This window comes from Ammospiza caudacuta, chromosome 4, assembly GCF_027887145.1.
Source record: "Ammospiza caudacuta isolate bAmmCau1 chromosome 4, bAmmCau1.pri, whole genome shotgun sequence".
Classification (NCBI taxonomy): Eukaryota; Metazoa; Chordata; class Aves; order Passeriformes; family Passerellidae; genus Ammospiza; species Ammospiza caudacuta.
In genome coordinates, this window is record NC_080596.1 from 54,861,022 (window position 1) to 54,882,324 (window position 21,303).

General features: G+C 43.6%; 1 protein-coding gene across 2 annotated transcripts in view; it reads left to right on the forward strand.

The window, feature by feature from the left end:
- RBM47 (RNA binding motif protein 47) overlaps positions 1-19,326 on the forward strand; it is a 39,040-nt gene extending 19,714 nt beyond the window's left edge. Inside the window, exons 2-5 of one of the 2 annotated variants that reach the window (XM_058803288.1) lie at positions 12,220-13,379; positions 14,853-15,059; positions 18,265-18,467; positions 18,832-19,326. In XM_058803288.1, coding sequence (XP_058659271.1) covers positions 12,251-13,379; positions 14,853-15,059; positions 18,265-18,467; positions 18,832-19,077 — 1,785 coding nt within the window. In that variant the 5' untranslated portion in view covers positions 12,220-12,250 and the 3' untranslated portion in view covers positions 19,078-19,326. The remainder of the gene's footprint in view (positions 1-12,219; positions 13,380-14,852; positions 15,060-18,264; positions 18,468-18,831) is intronic. The other variant, XM_058803289.1, reaches the window with a different exon arrangement.
- The last annotated feature ends 1,977 nt before the right edge of the window (positions 19,327-21,303 follow it).

The following is a 21,303-nucleotide window of genomic DNA, read 5'->3' on the forward strand; positions in this document are numbered from 1 at the left end:
AAAAAACACCTGGGAAAGGACTAAAGACTGTAGTTGTTTTGCTACTGCAATATGCTGTTTGCTTCCCACCTTCTCCAGGCTGTCTCCTTTCCCAGAAATGAGCCATCTCCCAAGGTTTGCCCTGCTCCCTCTTCTCCCGCCGGCTGGCTGTGCACACTGCTTGCCAACTGGGCAAATCTATCATCCAGAGAGTGTTTGGGAGCAGTTCCTCCTCTTGGCTGCTCGAGAAGGTGTGTTGTTTGCTTTGCCTAAGTGCTCCCAGGGCCTAATGCTCCGTTGTTATGTACAGACCATTTCTACTGTCATGAATCATGTTTTACCACCCCTGTGCTTTTACTTCTGCACCAGGTGCTTTTTTTCCTTTTGAGCAAACACGTTGGAGTTTCCGTGTTTACTGCTGACACAGTGTATGTCGGGTACACAGCACAGGCTGAGTTATTCCTACCGTCCCACCGCCGACATGTTCAGTAAATCTGCTTCTGACTGCAGGAGCTGCAGACCCTTTGTTTTTCCTACAACCAAAGGTAAATTGATTCAGCGCACCCTGAAATAATTTTACCAGACATACATGAAGAAAAAGAAATATTTCACTGAAAAAGCCTCATGCAGTCAAGCAAAATATGCCCTTTTCTTATCTTATCTGTCGTGAGTAACCCAAGCTATTTGCACAACGCCTTGTGCTAGGAAGGAGTTGTTTGTACATGTTTCACTCCTTTTTTTCCAAGTTTTGAATTTTGAATGAAATCTTTCTCTTCAAACTCTTTTTACCTGTGAAAATGTTACAATTTCTCATTCCTATGCTTCCCTGAAGGTTGGACCCAGCCCTCCCCCCAAAGATCCCGTCATTGCAGATAGTTTTCTATTAATCTTCAAACCACTTCGGAGAGCTCGCCGCGTCTGGCAGCACTAACATCCCCTCTCCCTCCCGTCCCACCCACTTAGCCTCAGCCTAAGAGCCCTTAACAAATGACTCCCAAGGAATTTAAATGGCTAACGCTCGCTGGCCAATAAAGAGATGCATAAACTCTATAACCAGGTTGCACAGCTCTTGCCATTAGGAAGAAAGGTTGCTCGGGCAAAGGCGCGAGTCCCCTTAACCTGTTGCACTTCGATCGCAGGAGCGGAGAGGTAAGGGAAATCTTGTTTGCTCTGCAGGGCTTTTCATCTGGCTTTCATTTATCAGGGGGTTGAGACCAAAACTATGTCATCATCAAGGTTTGGGTTCAGGGGTTTGCCATCCTTTAGAGGGTCCTAAGGGGTTGTTTGAGAATTAAGCAACTGCTTGTGAGACTGAGCTGTGAGATCAACATGTGAATATCTAAAAGAATTTGCATAGCAAATACCAAAAAAAAAGTCAGAACAATGAACACTAAGCCATGGATATTTTAGACAGAAGAAAACAAAATCATGGTTCTGAGATATCTTTTCTGCTATCTTAAATTAAGGAAGCAAAAGGTAGCCAATTGCAACTGCTTGACATTGTGTTTTCAGTCAGTCTGTCTCTGCCATTGTCTGTGCTGCCTGGTATTTTGTTCTGCTTTTTCAAGAGCTTGACATAAAAAATAAAGCTTTAAAAGTGGATTATCAGGTTTTGGTGAAGAATTTGGGGTTTGTAGATTGAAGGTGGCTAGGAAGGTTTAAGTAAACAGGGTATATCTGCAAGTATTATTAATACAAATGAATCTTTATAGCTCAATGTGCATACTGAAAATTTGAAAGCATTACAGAAAGTCAGCTTTGATATTCATATTCTACTTAAGCAGCATGTGAGATGTGTAAGACTTGTATGTGACATTGGACACATGACGCTAATCTGTTCACCCTTATTTATTTCATTATTAATTTATTGCTTTATTGGGGTCAGTGCTGATAACAATAGCGAAGTTTGAACTTAAACCAGGAAAAGAATAAATGCAATTGCTGAAAGTAAGGTTCAATTAAAGCCAATGACAAAAATGTCAGTTTACATGTGGACCAGATGCAGCAGCTGTGCATGATGTTGTCCTGTCCTGAGCTAGGTGGGATTGAAACCATGATTCACAATGTATCTGTAAAGCACCCCCACTGCCCCTGCACATCCAGGCTTGCCATGGGGGAAGCCTGTGCTCAGAACCTTTGAGGGATGTCACGGCAAATGCTGTGCCCTGCAGTGCTCCATGGCCTGGCAGACTGGGTTGCAGAAAGGACATCCTTTTCAGTGTTATCTCTGAAGGCCTTCACACCCAATGCAGTCTGCAGTTGGTGCTAGCTGATGGTGTTGCACCAAAGACCCTGCCAGTGTGTGTAAGAGTTGAGAGAGGTTTCTAATTAAATTAACATGGTTAATCCAATGGGACATCGAAACGTGCCCTCCTTGTTTGTCAAGGCAAGGCCACATGACTGTCTGTCAGGAACTTGTTGTAATGTTGTTGGTCTGATTATTTTTCCATGGGTTCTCATACAGATTTGCACTGTATAATCAAGTTTAGCTAATATGTTGCATAAAAATAAAATTAACAAAGATTTTGCTAGTCTTTTTAATGATTTCCATTCAATTCTGCATTTTACCTCCAGTCTTTGCTGAAAAAAAATTATTGAATCAAACGATCCTTGTCTTCTTTCTTCAGCTTCTAATTAAAAGAGAAATAATCTCACTTAAGGTCAGCAAAAGGTTAATTTCAAATAATATGTGTCTCAAACCCCAGTCCTTTTTTGGAGTGAACAGAAATTTCATTTCAAAACCATAGATATTTCCAAGTGAGCTGCAATTTCAGTAGACTTAAATTGTCTTGAATTAACCCAGCACGGGAGAGTTGTCCTCTGAGAGATTTCCTGCCTTGGTTAAACATTTTTTTAAATTTATAATATTAACACTGGGCACGGGTAACAAGTGCTGAAAATCTCTTCCTTGTACTTGTAAATCTTGTTTCTCAATTCTCCAACCCAACGTTCAAAGGTCTATACAAACTCCTTAGCTCAGAGGTCAGGTACAAATTGCTGCACTTTGCAGCTCCTTTCTGCCGATATGACAGAATTTCACAGGACGGACGATTGCCTTCCAGCCCCCACTCCTGTGCACAGGCAGTTAAAATGGTGATAGGCACAAGTCAGCCATTGGTACCACCGTTTAATTAATAACTAACTGGGTTTTAGCAGTGCAAGGTGCATATTATAAAAAGGGTCAAATGTCAGTGCACAAAGGAAAAAAAAAAAAGGACGAAATCCCAGCCACTGACTAAGCCAAATGCTTTGAGTTTAATGTACTTTCAGCAGTGAACATTCACATATTCACATCCCAACTGTGGTTTGCCTTATGTTGATTTTCATTTCGGTGACCTGAGGGGGAGGGAACATGTTGAGCCACTTTCAGCTTTTCCTGGAATCTTTGCCTCCTGCTGAAAGCAGGGCTGCAGGTTGGGCCCCTGTTGTTGCAGATCTCACGTGGTATACACAGAGCTTAGAGTGTTGCAATGAAAGTAGTGCCTGGGATTAGGGTAAACTCAAAATTCTGAGGCTATTTTTATTGTAGTAAATTTGATAAGCAAGTAGACTTTATATGAACAGGCAGAATGTGTTATGTTTCACTCTGAAATCTCCAGGAGAGTTAGAGGAAAAAGTTTGATCAGAAAAGCTGCAGATGATGAAATTTTTAAGATACTATTGATAGCACTGCAGAGTGGAACATACTAATGTAATATTTAGGTAGACAGACAGATAGATACTATGTTATAAATTCCTTTACCACAGAGTTCAGCAAAGATTTTGACAGACATTTTCAATTATTGAACTAAATCACTGTGTTCATATATAAGATTTTTCTTCAGAAGAACAAAAAGCGAAATAAGTGAATGTGTTATCTTTCCCATGTAATGATTAACAGATGAGTCTAGTTGTGGTTTTGTTTTTCAGTTGCAGAACATTGCTTCTCCTGTCCTTCTTATGGCAAAAGCTTGCAAGCTTCGAGTCGATCCTGAATGAAACTTTCTCCCTTTCCAAGCAGAATGCTTTCTAATGCAGATAGTTAATGAGGAGGACACACTAACCCGTATCAGCATTTCTGCAGAGATCAGTGCAGAATTTCATTTTTGTAAAGAAATGCTGCAAAAAGTTTCCCATCAAGTACAGCTTATCCAGAATAGGAAAGAGTACACTGAAATTTATATATCACGCATTTTCCTGTCTGATCATGGTAATGATGGACTTTATTGACTAGATTGAAATATGGGAATTTGGGGAGAAGGGGATGGTTGTGCTGTTCCCTGATTTAGACCACTGATAAAATGATTACACAAACCATGTCTCATCTTCTCAGCCTTCCTCAACATGTGGCTTCAAAACATTGCAGGGTAATAACTTCAGCCTCAGACAGTAACAACTCCTATCAAAATAGGGGAGAGTTATGAATTAGTGTCAAATGGAGTGGGTAAAAGATGGAGCTGGGGCAAACAGGATAACACAGGGGTTACACAACTTGTTGGACAAAGTTCTGAATGACTTGCAGAAAAGTGCATTATAAAATAAGGGGGGACTAGGTTTTGCTTACCCAAACTTATTACTCATATCTCATTGAATATAATTTTTGCAGTTTTTAAGCAGGGGTCAGGTCATTGAGGGACCTTCCTCCTGGGAATGTTCACTGCTAGGCATGGATAGCGCTTACATAAAATGCAAGTGGATCACACACAAGATTAAATACACCGTAGAAAGATGCAGAGAGAGTTGGTAACAGGATAGGCAGGATGTTTGCACAACAGAAGGTGCCTTTATTTTGTATGGGAATCATAATTTTAGCTCCATTTTTTAAATTGTACATAAATTTCTGTGAGGCCAGATTAATACACCATGGGAACTGATATAACAAGGTTAGGGGAATTAGATCCTTAATTGTTATTTTTCTAATGATAAAGGTGAAAATAAGAAGTTTAACCTTCAAATCCTAGTTTGAAGCTGTAGCCAATTGTTGACTGTACAAATTCCTTGTTGAATTATCTGATTAGCATTCAAGTTTTAACTTTGGAAATTCCAGGATATTAATTTACAGAATAATTTCAGGTGTTTTCCTACTAAAAAGAAGCAAGAAGTAAAAGAACAGATTTCTAGTAATTTTGTTACAATTTTTAAAGCCAAATACATTGCTTTTGATTGGTGCCTGGAGAATATAACCTGTCTCTGCAAGACCTTTAAAACAGGATTTTCTGTAGTGCTCATCCCTATCTTAAATATATCCCTCTTGCAGCCATTAGAGTCTTGTAACTGATGTCAGGGGAGTCATGCTACGTGTGAGTACTGTCAGAATATCACACTTTATTTTCTGTTTCTTTCTTTGAACCTCATACAATCAGAAGTCACAGTCAACAGATTTTGGTGAGTTTTAAATGGAACAAACAATTTTAAACATGTTTAGCCACTTAAGACAAATTTAAGCAACTAAAAACCATGCACAGGCCCTCCCTGCAGTAAATCCACCCTGACGACTGCTCTTCAGGCCTTGAGCATTAACTTGCCCCATACAAAGTGAACATAACTAACTGACCACAATAAAACTGAACTTTAAGCATGAAATACAAACTCTTGCAATCAATCAGAGCTCTGTTGATAGGCTCTAGATTAGAATGCTAATTGTCACCATAGTAGAAGTGGGAATTTCGTAAAATCATAGAACCTTTGAGTTGGAAAAGACCTCTAAGATGGTTGAAATCAACCATTAGCTGAACACTGCAAAGCCCACCACTAAACCAGGTCCCTAAGTGCCACATCTGCGTATCTTTTACATACCTCTGGAGTTGGTATTTAAGCACTTCCCTGAGCAGCCTGTTCCAATGCTTACAGCCCTTTCAATGAAGAAATCTTTCCTTCCCTGGTGCAACTTGCGGCTGTTTCCTTTTGTCCTAATTTCAGCAGCTAGCCTCAGGATTTAATAGTCTGGTTTATCCTACCTCTCAGGCATTGTTGTTCTCTATATTTAAGCATAATACTTCTAGTGGGCAGAGAGCCTCTGCTTGTGCATGTTCTTGTCTGAACATTCGTGGGAAATACGTGGTGCAGCAAATGTTGCTCCGTGCACATCTCATTGTGTTTGTGCAGCACCTGAGCCAAAACGTTCCTGACCCTGGCTGGAGAGGGACAAGTTCAATGACCCAGTTGAGGCATGCAGATGATGATGATGAGAATAAGCAGTCCTTTAGCAGGGCTGGCAGGAGGATAAATTGCACAGCAGACAGACATGTCATTGTCAATGATCTCTGAGGTTACTTTCTTCCAAGCCGTTCATCACAAGCTACTCATCAAGCCTCTCGCCAGCCGTTGTTCCTGCCCTTCAGGTCTGCTGACTCAGTTCACCACTTTTTCCACTGAGTTTTGCCAAAATGATACAGATTGTGAAAATTCACCTTTTCAAAATGTTTCACCTAGCCTGCAACAACTTCTTCACCCAGTTCAGCTGCAGGTAAAGATGTGTCTGACGTACTGCAGACATTGTCATGGCCTGTTGGCCATGGTATGGCCTGTTGGCTCAGGTATGGCTTTTTTGTAAAAGGGTGAAGGCATCATCCATCCCATCCAACCTTTGCTTTCCTGCCTAAAAGACCTTCAGAAAAGGGCCTTGGCCAAAAAGCTGTACTGAAATGCTGCGCTCTGTTGCACTGACCCAAATTTCACAAATTTCAGCTTTGGACACCTGAATTTCATTAATGGCAGAAAGTAGGAAACCAAGTGTGATCCAGTTCCTGTTGATCCCCACTGGCCCCAGATCCTGCAGCTGGGCATGCCATGGGTCAGCTTTGGCAAAAAAGACATCTGCTTTGTTCAGCTCATTTTTGAAATTAATGAGGAGGAAAAGAGTGACAGTCTTGTCAAGAAAGAGCAAAGTGAGGTATAATGATACTGTAATCATCTTTAAGCAGGGAGGTAACTTGCACAGGACACTTGAAGCAATGCACAAGTCACTACCTTATTTAGAATTGATGAGGCTGTTGAATTTTTCTGTTCAGCCAATAGATCTCTAAACAGGCAAACTGTTTTCAGCAGGAGCATTTCTGGTCTTAGTAAGCTGTTGGTTTTGTATGCATTTTATGAATATAAAGTTGTCATGGGAATAGAGTCAGGATTTGAAAATAAAGAACTTTAATGACAGCCATGCTTTTAGAGCTGCTCCCTATCATCATCATCATCAGGATCAACATTTTCCCTCATTATTTCAAGTAAAATACCAGGAAGGTCACATTTAAGCCAGTAGCTGTTATTTTCCTCTGTCAACTGGGTGTATTTGAAATTTCAGCAACTGTCTTTCCCTCTGTGGTTTAAAATGCAAAGCTGTGGCAGTTTCTTGAAGGAAGCAGTAGCTGTGCAGAGTCCATGAGGACACACCCTGTCAGCTCAGTGGGAGTTTGTGCAGTACAGGGTCTGCAGGTGGGGCACAGGTGTCCCCATGCCTCCCCTAGACAGTTATCACAGAGACAGCACATCTCCCTGGTCTCTCCTGTTGCCTGTGGTGATGCTGGCACCTGTCCCCAGGCTTTGGGACTGCCAGCAGTTGTGTCACCCACAGATGATGCCACTAAACCCATGTAACACAAAACTGGGGGGGGGTGAATTAAGTCCAGACATAAACAACCTCATTTTCTAGGATCAGGTGAGTGAGGTGGACACACAGTTACTGCCACAAGGACACTGGCTGTGTCCCTGTGTTTGTAAAAGCCTGTTTGACCACACTAGGATCAACAGAGGAGAACGTGTCTGCCTAACTTCACAGGGCACTGCCCAGTGCTGGACTAACCCAGGGATAAGTTCCTTTGTGGACTTTGGGCATTGCTTTCCTGATGGGGCCCCAAGCTGCCTTTGCCCTGGGACAAGGGACATCACCATCTGGCCCTGCATTGTTGTTGATCAAGGTGTGGTATTTCTACTTAATAAAATACCTACCTCAGTTAATCAGCCTGCCTACAGTATGCTTTAGGTCAGTCACTACCAACGCAGTAAGCTTGCCATTTAATATTCTGGGATGTGGGATGTAAGTGCCTTTAAAGAGAAGGTAATTCATGTTTAGGGCAACACTTATTTACAGTCTTCCTACTGGCAGCAGAGGAGTTTCTCAAGCAAGGTGAAGTGAAATTTGAATGGTTTCAGTGCAACATGTATGTCTGCTAGTTCACCTGTGCAAGAAGTCCTTGGAACAGAGGACTCATGCCTCACTCCTGAGAGGCTGGTAAGCCTCACTCCTGGTAGGCTGGCAGATGTTAGCGTCCATCTAACAACATCTGGTGTGAACAATCAAGCAGGATTTACCTTTTTCTAAAAAGAAGCCAAGGACTTGTCTCAGTCCTGATAGTGAGTCATTTAAAACTTTGCTGTCTCCAAAACACAACCTTTCTTGTTAAAAATGTATGTACCTGTCTCTCTTTTTTTGAATCTATGTTATCAAGATCAGATGTGCCTTCCTCCTCAGAGTCTAGAAACCAAGCACTTATATTTCACAAGACACTGTATTTTAATGGAGATTAAATTTTTGCCTTTTCTAGCACTAATCTCACTTATTGGGTGCTGGAAATCAGTTTGTCTTTATTAAGGCCACTAGACCCATATTACCAGCCCGTGCCTTGTGTAGACCCACAACACAGGGTAGCAGGTTTTCATGATCAGTTTACTGTTGACTTAAAAAATGCACAAGCAGGTTTGAACACTTTGGAAGCTGGTATTTTCAAAAACTGTTTTCTTGAGAGGGATTGCATTTTAGTCTGAAAAGGGTTAAATTGTGTTGGTAGCCCATTTTTAAAGGCAGTAGCAGCAGAAGAGAAAAGCACTCAGACCAGACAGGCTGTGCATTTTCTCATCAAGCTACAGGTGATCAGTGATGATAAATGTTCTGGTAACATTTATCAAGGTGTTGATTATATGAACTTAGTCAAGGTGTTGATTGTGTAGCACGACAATGAATGAACAAGTTGTTAAGTGTGTATTTAGTTACAAAAAATTAGGGCTATATGGGCATTATAACTTTCTTAGGTAGGACTTACTTATGAAACCCAGCTCTATGTAGCTGCACAGGAAAAAAAACCCAAACCACATTTGATCATGAATCTTGATTCACAACAAATTACATAGGGATAAATGCATTTTAGGTTCATAAGGAATTTTTAATGATGCACTATCACAAATGGTGTGTGGCAGTGTCTGCAGCAAAGGTGGCCAGCAGCACTTAGAAGCAGCTTCAGGTACAACTTGGAATATGAGAAATCATCTTGCTGGTGCAATGCAAAATGCTGGAGAACATGCAATCACCTGCATGGCCATTGAATTACCAACTGGTTTCTGGGGCTCAGGGGAGATTGTTTCAACTCCCCTCACAAACCCAGTAGCCATCTGCAGCTTTCCAGACTATAGCCCCAGACACAGAGCCCTGCAGATAACAGAGATATGGAGACCTATTTTGTGAGTTGACCTGAAACAGGTGGTTTGAATGGAATTGGTAATTTTTAAACTTAGCCAAACTTGGGGTGATAAGTACTTGACTTGCCAACAGGTGGCTCATGTAAAGGTAATGATTATTTCCCACCAAAGTGTTTGTATAACCAGCTGTGCTTTTATTCCAAGAAAGGTGAAGTTACACTTCTAGGACCAAACTATCAAGTGAAAAATGAAGATGTTTTACTCTATCTTAAGTTCTTAATTATTTCAAATAATTCCCAGGAATAAAATTAAAATGTGTGTTAAAGGGTGTCTGTTAAATAACTGTTAAAGGGTGATGTTTGAATCTGAGAGAAATGTGTATCAACAGTTCAAGAAGCTATTCATGACAGATCTGGCTTCAAAGGAATCATGTTTAGTAAAGTGTTGCCTGAGCATCAGCATCACTTTTATTGCTCTCCACTTTCTTTATCTTCTCCTCTGCTCTCCATATTCTTAAATTAAAATGGCTCAGAAGCATCAGCATGCAACACTCATAGCCAAAATCACGTGCAGGATCAGGTATTACCACAGACCAAAGCTCAGAGGTCTGGTTTCTTAATCCCAAATACATTTAAGAGTTGAACCAGGCTCAACAGTGTTTGCCCTGGCTTGTGCAGAGGCACCTCTGGGTATAGACCAGCACAGCTCTGGACAGCTCAGGAGCTTTACTGAAAACAATCTGAGGTGCTGAAGTTACTAGGATTTTAATAGATTTTGTGAACCATACAAATCAGACTTTGGTGCCTAAAATTTGTGCTGATATTTTTGTGAACTTGGGCTTGCTGCACTAATGAAAAATCTTCCTTGGTGGTCACCAATGCAATTATGGGACAGAGAGAAACCTATGTCTCACTGAATAAGAAAACTGTATAGAATAAATAAATCTCTCTGAAGCTTCATCCTTTTTTATTTAAAATAAAAAATAATCCTGTCAAACCTATATATTGGGAACATTTCTTACAGCGGTTTGCAGTGTCCTACAAGGGTGAGTGTATTTTGACAGTTCCATCAACAGACTGGTGATGAATGCAAGTCATGACAAATAAATCAGTGAAGGAAAGACTGATGGAGTTGTAGAACACCATGGGAAGGAGCCAATAGTGTAACATTCAATAGGTGGGATCTATTCGAAATGCAGTTGGGATAGGGCTGAATGCAAGGTTGTGGCATTCAGAGTAGTAAACACAAGTCATGCCTGCTACATGGGACATAACCAGAGCACGTGGTGCTTCTATAGAGGATTTGAGGTTAGAATTGAAAAAACTCTCCCCAACTACATGTGACTTGCCAGTGAGAAGGTGTGAAGAAGCAGGGTTTGGCAAGACAGACGTGGGGAGAAGAAAGAGGGATGATCCTCATCCCTGTATATAGCAAATGTGAAAGAGGCTGAAGCTCTAGAGAACTGTCAAAAGACCAAAACCCAGTAATTTTGGGTGCAAGTGACTAATTGTGAGCTTAGCCTGCAAGTTCTATTCGAAAGACAGACTTGTGTTGTGATTCAGTGACTTAAATATCACTAGAAGGCATAAGCAGAGGTCTTGAAAGACTGCTTAGTCTATCTAATCCTGTCTGGAAACAAAAGCCAGAGAAATTCTCGTGAGAAATATTGCACACTTACTTGTATGAGGGAGTGGTTAGCAAACAAGCCATACAGGGATGTGTGGTCCACAGCTCTCTGATTACTTACAGCCAAGGTCCTTGTGGAAAATACAATTTACTGAGATAAATGCTATAGCACCTAATGTGCAAATAACACTAAAATGTAATGGTCCATATCATATACAATCACTTGTATTAAATTGTCTGGTGGACCACTGCAGTTTTAAAAGTCGATGAACTAACTACTCTCAGAGTCCAAGGTGTCTTATTTAATTGTGCTCAGAAAGAAAGTTCCCTGTCTTGCAGTTTTGGTTGTTAGCATGGTCATTTCCTGTATGTCTTCACTTCCTGCTCTCTGCCTCTGTTCAAATGCAGAATAAGGTTTCTGTGATTTACCTTCCTCTTGCAGGCTTGCAGTGCCATGCTTGGTTTAAAGCACAGCCTCTCATAAAGGAGTGATTCTCTTCAGCTTTTGTCAAGTCCTGCTGTAATAATGGAAGAGACAAACACCTCAGACATTGTAACACACGCAGTAGGCAACTCAGAAACTTGTCAGATCACTCTTTGCACAAAAAGAACACAAATTGTCCCCCACCCCCACTGCTAAAGTGTATTTTCTATTTCCTACTTGACAGTTACTGCAGAGGTCTAGAGGAGCAAGGGGTTTGTTATCAAATGGAAGCTGTCTGGTGCTTCTCATGCATTTGCCACCTTTCACCATGGAATATGGCACCTGGTGCTTGTGCTATTCAGCAGTAAATGGATTAACTGATGAGTGACTGAGAGGGAAGAGAAGGCTCTGTAGGGTACCTCTGTCTTCCTGTCAGTATCTTTTCTCTCCCAATTCTGTGCAATCTCCTTCTTACCATTTCAAAGATGTCTTGAGATTTTGAGGTACTTGATGGCATCCATTCATGTGCCTTTGGTGTCCTGTGACAGCAGCTCTTGATGCCTGGGATGTGTGAGCAGGTGATCCTCGACCATTCCCTCAAAGAGGAGCTTTGCCTGTGTCCAGGATGCGCTGTTCCTGCAGTAACATTCTTCAGGCTGGTGTGACTTCTTACTCTGTTTTTCTGCAGTCTTAGTCCCAGTTTGAAAAAAAAACTTGCAGAACAACCACAGGAAAATAAAAGAGAGGTGAAATTCTCATGGTAGCTAATAGCTTTTAACGAGTGTCCTCCTTCTTCATTTGGCCAGGTTTTATCACGCTGTGAATGAGTTTGACACCATGACCGCTGAGGATTCCACTGCAAGGATGAGCAATGATTCCACTAATGTGGCCACCACAAAAGTGCCCGAAGGCGTTGCCGGTGCCCCCAACGAGGCGGCTCTGCTGGCCCTCATGGCCCGCACTGGGTACAGCATGATCCAGGAGAACGGGCAGCGCAAGTACGGAGGGCCTCCTCCCGGCTGGGAGGGCCTGCACCCGCCGCGGGGCTGCGAAGTCTTCGTGGGCAAAATCCCCCGCGACGTCTACGAGGATGAGCTGGTCCCCGTGTTCGAGTCTGTGGGCCGCATCTACGAGATGCGCCTAATGATGGACTTCGATGGGAAGAACCGTGGCTACGCCTTCGTGATGTACACCCAGAAGCATGAGGCGAAGCGCGCCGTCAGGGAGCTGAACAACTACGAAATCCGCCCCGGCAGGCTGCTGGGGGTCTGCTGCAGCGTGGATAACTGCCGGCTCTTCATCGGAGGCATTCCCAAGATGAAGAAGAGAGAGGAGATCCTGGAAGAGATTGCCAAGGTGACAGAAGGCGTGCTGGATGTCATCGTGTATGCCAGCGCCGCAGACAAGATGAAGAACAGAGGCTTTGCCTTTGTGGAGTATGAAAGCCATCGAGCAGCAGCCATGGCCAGGAGAAAACTCATGCCAGGAAGGATCCAGCTGTGGGGACATCAAATTGCTGTTGACTGGGCAGAACCAGAGATAGATGTGGATGAAGATGTCATGGAGACTGTTAAAATCTTATATGTGAGGAATTTAATGATTGAGACCACAGAGGACACCATTAAAAAGGTGTTCGGTCAGTTTAACCCTGGCTGTGTAGAGAGAGTGAAAAAAATCCGTGATTACGCCTTTGTGCACTTTACAACCAGGGAAGATGCCATTCATGCCATGAACAACCTCAATGGTGTTGAACTAGAGGGCTCGTGCCTGGAGGTTACCTTGGCCAAGCCTGTAGACAAGGAGCAGTACACTCGCTACCAGAAAGCAGCAAAAGGAGGGGCTGCAGCAACCTCCGAAGTAACGCAGCAACCTAACTATGTTTACTCTTGTGATCCATATACACTGGCATACTATGGATATCCATACAATGCCTTGATCGGGCCCAACAGAGATTACTTTGTGAAAGGTTAGTAAGCACAATTAGGAGATGTGATGGGCAGCTTTGATCTTAGGCTGATGCCAGAGGTCTGCCTCAGCCAAAGGACAGCTAGTACTACGCAATTTTTCTTAATACTCTTGTATAGGCCTTTTTGTCATATTTCTGTTGGGTCTTACTTTAGTTTATGACTACATAAAATGTATATATCTATAAATAATTGCAAATGTGCAAGATAGTATGAGAGAGATATCAAATATGGGGTTAAGAGCAGGTAAAAACCAAGCATGAGATGGCGAACAGATGGATCTGGGTTTTATGAGCAACGTATTAAGTCTGAGCAAGTCTAAGGATTCCATTGTCTGATGTCTCCTTTCAAAGAGCTGCATCCTACGGCAGAGTGCTCTGGAGGCGTGGGTATGGTGACCTATCCAAAAGGAAGGAGTGAGGGAAAGCCTTAGTTAGGAGCTCTCTAGGTGTCATTTACCTTCCACATTAAAATAACAGTAATGTTCCTTCATAAAGTCATTTGAGAACTACAAGCAGAAGGAATCACATGAGTGAAAAAAAAATTATTTTATTATATATACCTTAATTAGTTATCTGTTATAGTCATTAAAAATTAACCAAAAATCACTTATTCTTAAAAAAAAACCTAACAGCTATAACTGGTATTATAATTACAATTATCCTGTACTTACAGGAATTAGAGTTTCCTGACATTTGATGTGTATTTCCATAGAAGAAGCAATTTAGCATAAATATATTCTTAAAGCTCCCACATAAACCGAGAAGTATTTTTAACCGTAATCGTTCAAGAATTTCAGCTTCTTCTCAATTTCCAGGTTTGTACTTGCAATGAACTATGGCAGAGTTGAGTAACAGACTAAATATTCAATTAGGTCATCATAAAGTAAATCTATACTGCAGTGTTCAAAGTACTGTCAGAACAGATGTGTAGTCACTAAGATGAATAAAGGCAATATTATTGGAAATGGGTTATATACACCTAATAAAATAGCAGAGAAAACAATTCAACAATGTAAGTGAAAATATATGCAGTCATGGGACAAAGTTGATTAAAGGGCAGGTGTGATGCTGTGCCATCTTGGCAGAGTCCCATTGCAGCCGGTTGACAAGTTTGGTCTTCTCTGGAGGACATCTGAAAGCAGAAGCTCTTCCTAATGCATAGAAATCAGCCAGAGGATCCTCTCACTCTCTACTGACTGCATTGAACCTGTAACACTCACTACAAGAGTTCCATCAATATAAATGAGCAGTTAATATATGCTCACAAACATCAAAAGCTAAACAAGCATAGGCTTACTGGATACTTCTTAGGCACCTCTGTTTCCCTAAGCAGGGTCACTAAGACTCAACCATGCTGACTTAAGCAGCCACATTTCTGAGTGCAAGCCTCCAGGTTTCAGCCTGGGGTCACTCGTGCTCCCCACAGGGCTGTCACTGTCCATTACTCACCATCTTCTGTGTTGTTATCATAAGCAGGCAGCATACGAGGCAGAGGGCGAGGCGCAGCTGGCAACAGAGCTCCGGGTCCCAGGGGCTCCTACCTGGGGGGATACTCCGCCGGCCGTGGAATCTACAGCAGGTACCATGAAGGCAAAGGAAAGCAGCAAGAGAAAGGATTCGAACTGGTTCCCAACTTGGAGTTACCTGCAGTCAATCCAGTGGCCATTAAGCCTGGTGCAGGTTAGTATGTGTAATGAGGGGAGTAAAGCAGGGGTGGTGGGCAGGCCCCCACTCCAAGCCCTGTCTCAGGCATGTGAGAACCCCTCCAGGGCCAGTCCACAACTGCAACTGCAGCAATGGGGGTGGCTCCAGGGCTGGGGCTCAGTGCTCCCTTGTGCTGAGTGCCTCCTGGCCCTGGCCAGACTTTCTTCACACAAGAGGCACACAGCAGGATAGGGGACACAGATATCTGGGAGTTCTTCAGACCAAAGTAAAAAGGACTAGAGCAACTCCCACTCCTCCTCTCCCCTTTTGCATTTGTTTAGGAGGAAGCAGACTTTCCTCTCCTTCTAGTCCTGGAAACCAGAACATGGTGACTAAGATCAATCTCTCTTTTAAGGTCTTCAATGCTAGTTTCACCCTGGGAGATGCCTATCCTAGATTTCCAGCCAGGCTGGAGCCCTGCCCTGTTTAGTCCATCTTGCTCCAGTGGTATGAGGCTGAGAAAAGGATCTGGGGCTTTCCCATTGCAGGAAAGTCCCTGGGTGAGGCAAGCTCCTCCATCTCCATCAGTGGCATGGGGAAGGAGCAAGGCAGGGAGCCCTCAGGTCCATCTTTGCAGCTGTGCAGTGCCTACAGGAGTGCTCTCATCTCTGCTGGGCTCTGATGGGCCAGTCCAAGGGCTGGGACAGGGATTGCCTCCTTCCGCTGCTTTGCCAGCTGAGTGCCCAGCCCTTGTCATTCCCAAGTGAACAAGAGGAAATCTGAAGCTCTGCAATTCCTCAAGATCCTGTTTGGAAAGATTTTTATTTGGAAAAGTAGCCTAAGGAAGAAGGTCCATGAAGGGGATGGGGACCCCATCCTAAAGTCCTGATGTCTTCTCCTTCATTTTTCTTTCCAAGTAAACTGTAAATGGCAAGATTGCTTAATAATAGAGCTACTGTGGTTTCCCAAAACATATTTCATTTATGTCAGTGAAAATTACAGCTTGCATCTAATGAAGTCTGTGAAGAGTTCCTCATAACAACTGGATGAGGTAATATCAGAAGTCTAGAGACAAAGGAAGGCTGTTAAGATTAGAGTTGGAGAAAGATCAGACTTCCTGAGAAAACTACCCACCCGCCACCAGAAAATATTACTGCTACGTGTGTTTGCAAAGATACTTTAGGAATTCCAGGTATTACTAAAGGATGCTTGAAAAGTGAGCTTGGAAATGCATGCATGTTAGTGGTGTCTATATTTCATTTGACTGCCAAACAAAAGCTTGAAGCTCAAGCCAAAGTGTTTCTACACTTGAAGCATGTTAAAATTCAGGGTTTTTTATCAGACCTTCCCCTGTTTTATGGTTTCAGCACAGCCTCTGAGCACAGCAGCACCTGGTCTGTTTTCCCCAGTCACATCAGCTGATCTAATAAGAGGTACCTCACACAAGAGTTACCTCTGTTATTAAGAGGGTATGACTTTGAAAGCACATTACCAGAGCAGAGGAGTAGAAATGTACTGACTGCAAAGTTTCCTGCCTACTGTTTAGACCAACCTTAAAGCTCATTTCTCTGCAAATAGTTGGAATACTCCTGGGAGGTCACCCCAGTACCCCAGATACCTGCTATGGTTTTTCTGCCAGAAGTTATTGCATGTGAGAATGGAGCACGTGAGCTCTTCGCCTTGGTGAGAAATTATCCAGGATATTTAAACCAGAGACAAAACCGGTTTGACCTGACCAGGTGGACTCTGTGTAAAAGGAGAACTGGAAAACCTCATGTGTTGGGGGTCTCTGCTTGAGGAAACAGTGATAGTCCACTGGTGGAGAGCACATTTCTGCCTGAAAGATATCTGAGCAGCTTCCTTGTTGCAGTCTCCAGCATCAGAGCAAAAGCAGTGCTTTCTGTCACCTCCTTCCACCAGGCATAACTGCACACTTTAACATTGCAAAGTTCCATTGCACAGAAATAAACCTGTGTACATAGGGTTCATTTCTGGCTTAGTGGCTGCACCTCCCATAAATGCCAATGCCATCTCTTAGTCCATCATCTATTATTTATGGATTTCTTTGTTTTCCTTGTGAATAGCCTTACTGCTAAAAAGCTAACAAGCTGAATGCTGAAGTGTGCAATATGAGGCAATGATGGAAATCACAGCACCATAGAATGGTTTCCATTGGAAGGGACTTTAAAGATCATCTAATCCAATGTCCCTGTCATGGGCAGACATGTCTTAAACTAGATCAGGTTGCTCAAAGACCCATCCAACCTGAACTTTAACACTTCCAATAATGAACCACACAAAACTTCTCTGGACAACCAGTCCAGTGTCTCGTCACCTTCATAATAGAGTATTTCTTTCTTATGCCCAACCCTTTTTCAGTTTAACCCTGTTACCCCTTGTCCTATCACTACAGGCCTTACCATAAAGTCTTTCTTGTAGGACCCCTTTAAGTACTGAAAAACTCCAGCAGAGGTCTTTATCCCGAAGACATCTTTTCTCCAGGCTAAACAACCCCAACTCTTCCAGTTTGACTTAACAGCAGAGGTGCTCCCTCTTGTTTAACATCTTCTGAACCTGCTCCAACAGGTTCACTTCCTTCTTATATTGGGGGCTCCAGAACTGGACACAGCACTCCAGTAGCAAACAGATGGGATAAAACATATTTAGCCAAGGTAGTCCTGGGAAATGCTGGTAACAGAGCTGATATTTTCACAGGGTTGGCCACAGGATGGCATGTAAAGCAGACCCATTGCTGCCTGTAACTTCTGCAGTAGAAACCACAACTTTCTGTCCTGGAGCAGCTCTTCCTATGGCAGCTACATATTCCTTGATGTCAAGAGCTGGAGCAGGGACTCACTGGGACATTACACACTCTTACTGCCTGTGATCAGGCCACTCTTAGCCAGAGAGAAGGACAGCAGTGGTCAGAAGGGGTTGTGTAAATCTGGGTCACAGCTCCCACTCCCCAGGAGGACTGGCCCTAGGATACTCATGGCAGGAGCATGGGGGAAAATGCTGGACCAAGCAGCACTGAGCCTGTCACTGTGCATCAGCTATGGTGCTCCCATGCATGGGAGGGAAGAGATGCCCCAGGTCCCCTGCCTGCACAAAAGGCTACCTGCCCTGATGAGAGCAGCACAGGATCACAGCTGGAGAGTTGGCACAGCTGCGGGGGAGAGTCTTTGACAGGAGGTCCTGGAAACTCTTTCCCAGTGTATCTGATATGTCTGGTCTCTCCTAGTGGCCATCCCTGCCATTGGTGCCCAGTACTCCATGTTTCAGGCCGCACCACCAGCCAAGATGATGGAAGATGGCAAAATCCACACTGTTGAGCACATCATCAACCCCATAGCTGTCCAGCAGGACCCAGCTAGTGCAGCAGCTGCCGCAGCGGCCGCAGCCGCAGCTGTAATACCAGCTGTGTCAACACCTCCTCCCTTCCAGGTGAGCTCAGCACAGAAATCCCGCTTCCCATGCATCCTGCTGTGCATACCCAGGGTGGGGGGAAAGCCTGTTCTCTTGCCCTGCTCCATTCAGGACAGGCTCTTGAGGGTGTCACAGTGCCCAAGAGCCCTGAAGTCCATCTCACCTGTCAGACATCTGCGCATTGGGCTGTTGCTTTCCCCGCTGTGGGGGACCCAAACCGTGAGGGGGGAGCAGCCTCCCCTGGCAGCATAAACTCTCAATCAACAGGGCACGCACTGCCTACCCTCTCCATCACCCCCTTCCCTTCTGGGGCTTTGCCATTCATGGAAGTGGGGTGTCACAACAAAGCGCATTTTGCGAGGTCTGTTCCCTTTCCCTGCAGGGCCGCCCCATCACGCCGGTGTACACCATGACTCCCGGCGTGCAGCGCATCCCTGCCGCCGGCATTTACGGGACAAGTTACGTGCCCTTCGCGGCGCCCGCGGCGGCCACGGCCACAATAGCCACGCTACAGAAGAACGCGGCCGCCGCCGCCGCCGCCTACGGGGGCTACGCCGGCTACATCCCGCCGGCATTCCCGGCCGCCACCATCCAGGTGCCCATCCACGACGTCTACCCCACGTACTGACACTGTCGGCGGAGGAGGGTGCTGGGGAAACACACACTGAAGGAACACTTTACTATTTATGAAGAAAGAACTGTCCGCGAAAGAGTAAACATTTGGGCTTGGTAAAACAATGCAGAAAGTGAAGAATGTCATAGAAAAACGTGTTTGAAATATTTTCTATGCTTGAAGTTTTCACTAACTTTTTTAGGCTATTTTTAAAAATTTAACATGCCTGTATTCATACATTTCCAAAGGACCTCGGTGCATCCAGCCCACCACTGACATGCATTTATATGCACTGCAGTAGGGTTGCATAGGGTCTTTTTTTTTTTTTTTAGCAGTTATATTTTCAATATATTTGTGGTATGAAGGTTTTTTTTTTAGTAATTTCTGCACTCCAGAGATGTCTATTTTGTAGTGCCTTTAATAATATATCAGCTATATATTAAAAAGCACACCTGAGCAGCTAGGGAAAGTTTTAACAATATATTTTGAAGAGTATATTCAATATTTAAATACATACCTTAGTGTTTTGTTTTGTTTTTTGTTTTTTTAAGAAGAAAACAACAAGTATCTTATTTAAAAATTATACTGGAAAGTGCAATTTGAAAAATGTGCAAGACCTCTGCATTTTTTGCTGGCATTAATACAATCTGCTCATTCTCATTTGAAATCACAAGTAACTAATATTGCCTGTTTGGAAGAAAGAGAAAAGAAAAAAGCCTCCTCACACATACCTCTTCACAGTGTGATTTGCAGGCTTGTTTTCAGCTAAAGAAAGGCTCCAGGTTTTCCTTAGCAACTGGATTTTCTATTTATTGAAGCTACTTGTAGTTGCAGCACGTACAGAAACGAGTAGCTGGCTTTTCACGCGAGGTGTCTTGACTTAGATCTTCATCCAGTATAAAGCCAAGGCTTTTTCTCAATGCTCTTCATTTTATTCTTTGAAGTATATGTTGTAGTGACTGAGAACACTTTGTGTTGCTGTTAGCAAGAGTAGCCACACTCTCGCCAAGAGGATGTGCAGCATTACTTACTCGTTGCTCCATCATGCTCCATGAGAAATTCCAAAGGTACTAGGGGTGGTAGTGATACTGGAATTAGTGAAACAGGGCTAGCCTCCCTCCCAGCCTCCCTTCCACTCTTAATTCCCCTTCTCCACAACTGGAGTTGTACATGCACATCAGGGGTGGGAGTGATTAGACCCAATGATTTTAAGACATTGAGCTTGTAAATATCTTTTAATATTCATTTTAAAGTCATTTTATGTTGCAAATTTACATGGTATGTGGTTTGCCACAAAACAAAAACCTTTTATTGCAATGTTATAAAAAAGTTTGTTTTATTAAGAAGTAAATATATTCTTGCAGTGTTTTGTGGCCTGTTTAAAGGTTTTTATTTAGTAGTACAGTGAATGTAAAATAGAGTAAAATGGTAAAAAATATCTTGCCCTTTGTATGAAGTGCATCAGCTCTACAAACACAAGTCCGATGACAAAAGGTGAGAAGCAGGGAGTCAGTAAACAATGTTCTTTTACTTTTTGAGGTATAAGTACATACCAAAGGAGTTTCACATTGGCCATATTTTGACAACTGAACCACTTCCAGACCATATTGAGCTCAGTTAAGTGACCTTTTTAATACACTGCTTTTGCTTGCCTCAAAATTGAGAAGTTGTATTTTAGGTGCTCTTGCTCAGACAATCTGAGCTGCCCTTGACCCTGCCAACCCATTAGTAAAAGCACTGTGAGGTTACCCATTAGGTTGGACTCTGCTCCTCCACGCCCCTTCCCAGGAAACTTTTATTGTCTGTACCTGCACACCTGAAAGCACAGCCAGACCTCAGCCCCAAGGTCCTGCCCTTGTGCAGGGTGAGAGAGGAGGAGATCTGGGCAAAGCCCAAGGGCCAAGCCCCCAGCCAGAGTCCAGCACTACCTCCTCCAGTCTAAGGTCTTGCATGGCTCAACACTGAATGCCAGCGTGGGTCCCTGGGCCGTGCACAAACAGCCCTGGGGCCAGCACAGGCACTCCAGTGGTCTGGGCTCGGCTGGCCCTTCCAGCCCCACACCATGGCTGACCCCCAGAGGAGAGAGGAAGGGTGAGGGCTCCCTTGCCACTGATCCTCTCCCTGCCAACTGGACAAGGGGCCTGCTGCTCACAGAGATGGCAGGAAGAGAAAGGAGCCAATGAGGGAAAACCGTGAGGTGTCCCCAGCCAGCAGTGGGTGCTGCCCATGCCTGGGTAGCAG